At 37.1% G+C, this 2,220-nt stretch overlaps 1 protein-coding gene across 1 annotated transcript; it reads right to left on the minus strand.

The window, feature by feature from the left end:
• Nucleotides 1–733: 733 nt before the first annotated feature.
• Nucleotides 734–2,007, minus strand: LOC148914366 (uncharacterized). The gene is made up of 3 exons (XM_089043715.1): nucleotides 1,378–2,007; nucleotides 1,210–1,284; nucleotides 734–1,094 (listed from the first exon to the last, which is right to left on the minus strand). The coding sequence occupies exons 1-3, from the start codon at nucleotides 1,888–1,890 to the stop codon at nucleotides 1,014–1,016; spliced, it is 669 nt and encodes a 222-aa protein (XP_088899841.1). The 5' UTR covers nucleotides 1,891–2,007; the 3' UTR covers nucleotides 734–1,013.
• Nucleotides 2,008–2,220: the final 213 nt, after the last annotated feature.

The following is a 2,220-nucleotide window of genomic DNA, read 5'->3' on the forward strand; positions in this document are numbered from 1 at the left end:
AGTATTTCATGACTCACTTACCAAGTTGGGCATTGGTGACATATATGCACCAACTTGAGGAGTGTTGACGTGAGTCTCCTAATTAATCAAGGAGATTTATTTCCTTAATTAATTAAGGAATTTACTTTCCTATTCTATATAGTTGACAAATCATTGTATGATTAGGAGATACTATCCTAATTGATTACTGTATTTATTTCCTTATAAAGCACTCATGTAAACTCCTATATATCTCCTTATAGAGAAGAATAAAACATAACCCAAAGTATTCAAACCATATTCATATTTTAGCATCCATAGATTGGAAGAAAGACGATGCCAGACACTGAAGTTCCAGAGAACCATTGGAATAGTAGGCTAAGGCTGCTGCATGTAGTTCTTCCATTTCCATATAGAAGTTAGAACAGTACAGCTATAGCCTATAGGCAGCTTTTCTCTTCTTTGGTTTTCTTTTTCGTAATTTTGGATTATATAAGTACTATATTAGTACTGACCCAGTCTTATGTTTAAATAAAATCAAATTGCTGTTGGGTTGGCATTCTAATTAACAGCTTAATATATACTCGATCAATATTGTATACAATAATGCTAGAGTCTTTAAATCTGTTCGTCAAATGATGCGTTGCTTCACATGTCAATATCTTTAGATTTGACAAAACGTAAAATAACGACATCATCATTTAGTGAAAAACAATTCGATACTTTCTTTAATTTTTTTTAGTACAAACGATACTCACATAGAAATAGTCTTAAATAATGATTTACTCACTAGCTAGTGAGAATAATATTACAGCGGGGGAGAAGAAAAGGGCAAAGACAGAAAGACCAAGACAGAGTCCAAGGAGACTACAGGTTCGTTCTCGATGGAGTTAATGATTAAAAGCTCTTTCCTGGCTAGTTGGCTAGTTGCATCCCAAGTCAACTCCTTATTGTGTTTAATACAATCGACAACGAAACTTTACCAACATGGAAAGAAAATAGGACAACTCTGAAAGGCCTTTTTTGTAACATCATCACATGATTGTGCAGTTGGAAGCCAAAGCTGAAATAGAAAGAGCCATCTCTAATGATTGAAATGCTTGGTACCATCTATTCTGAAAAGTCGAAAACATATATAAGCAAAAGCATATTCAGTGGAAGAATTAATGCATTTTTATCTCAACGTAGAGGGCACGACATTCAAATAAAAGCATCTGAAGCTCAACTCACCCTTTGAATTTGAGGCGCAGCTTGATTGACGTAGTAATAATTAGTAATCACTAGAGGATTCTGTTGAGCGACTGCCTACATGAGTCATATAGCAATTCGAATCCGAAAATCAAACCCGGGGAAATAAATAAACATGTTATATGATGTTAGAATTAGTAATTCAATTACCATGGCGAGATTTGGCGGAGCATGAGGAGGGCCTCTTTTGGAGCGTAGCAAAACGTGGTTATCCAAGAAGTAAGAGTGCTGGTGAGTGTAGTTGGCATTACCATAGCAAGCAGCACACAGGTCATACGTTGGATACTGATGATGATGATGATGATGATAATAATTAGCTGCTCCTCCGTCAAAGCACTCAACGCACGTAAAATACAAGCCACAAAGGTGTGCTCGGCAGCCTTGGCAGGTGATGTACCTCGTTTTGATGATATAGTAGAACGTAAGTACTTCCTGCAAATCTAGGCCACCGTCGCGATTGCGGTCAAGTTTAGCGAACAAGTTGGGGTCATTATGGAGGATCCAGTTGTATCCACTTTGTTGGACGAAGTCGTTGAACTCGGCGTAGCTGATTCTGCCATCACCGTCTGTATCCATGGACCGAAAGAAATCATATGCTACACGATGAGTATCTTCGTTGCCACGGTTATAGTATGCATAAGCTGCTGCATGTAGTTCTTCCATTGCCAGATATATAGCTAGTGATAGCAAGCAATCCAACTATATTGTACAGGAAAAGTGTTTTAGCTTGCTATAGCCTGTGCTTTATTTTGGCTTTGGTTTTGAGAGAGGAATCCTGAATATCAGTTATGCATATAATTAAGGGTTCTCAACGGAAGCTTTCTATATATATATACATATTCAAACTCTCCAATATTAATTAATTTCCAAGTCTTTGTGTGTGTGTTTGTGTTTTTTGTTGTTGTTGTTGTCTTGGTCAACTCCAAGTCTTCACGTTTGGGATCTTGCGTAAAGTTTGTGCACCTCTACATTTTGAGGTAATAGAAAGGTGTA

Source organism: Prunus mume, unplaced genomic scaffold (assembly GCF_029339155.1).
Source record: "Prunus mume cultivar Tortuosa unplaced genomic scaffold, ASM2933915v1 scaffold18, whole genome shotgun sequence".
Taxonomy (NCBI): domain Eukaryota; kingdom Viridiplantae; phylum Streptophyta; class Magnoliopsida; order Rosales; family Rosaceae; genus Prunus; species Prunus mume.

Bases quoted from the DNA above. Each gene is read 5' to 3' on its own strand.
- LOC148914366 (XM_089043715.1), bottom strand. From the start codon at position 1,890: ATGGAAGAACTACATGCAGCAGCTTATGCATACTATAACCGTGGCAAC. The intron at 1,285-1,377 runs GTAATTGAATTA...TGACTCATGTAG, and splicing joins CTCCGCCAAATCTCGCCATG to GCAGTCGCTCAACAGAATCC. The intron at 1,095-1,209 runs GTGAGTTGAGCT...TCGACTTTTCAG, and splicing joins CTGCGCCTCAAATTCAAAGG to AATAGATGGTACCAAGCATT.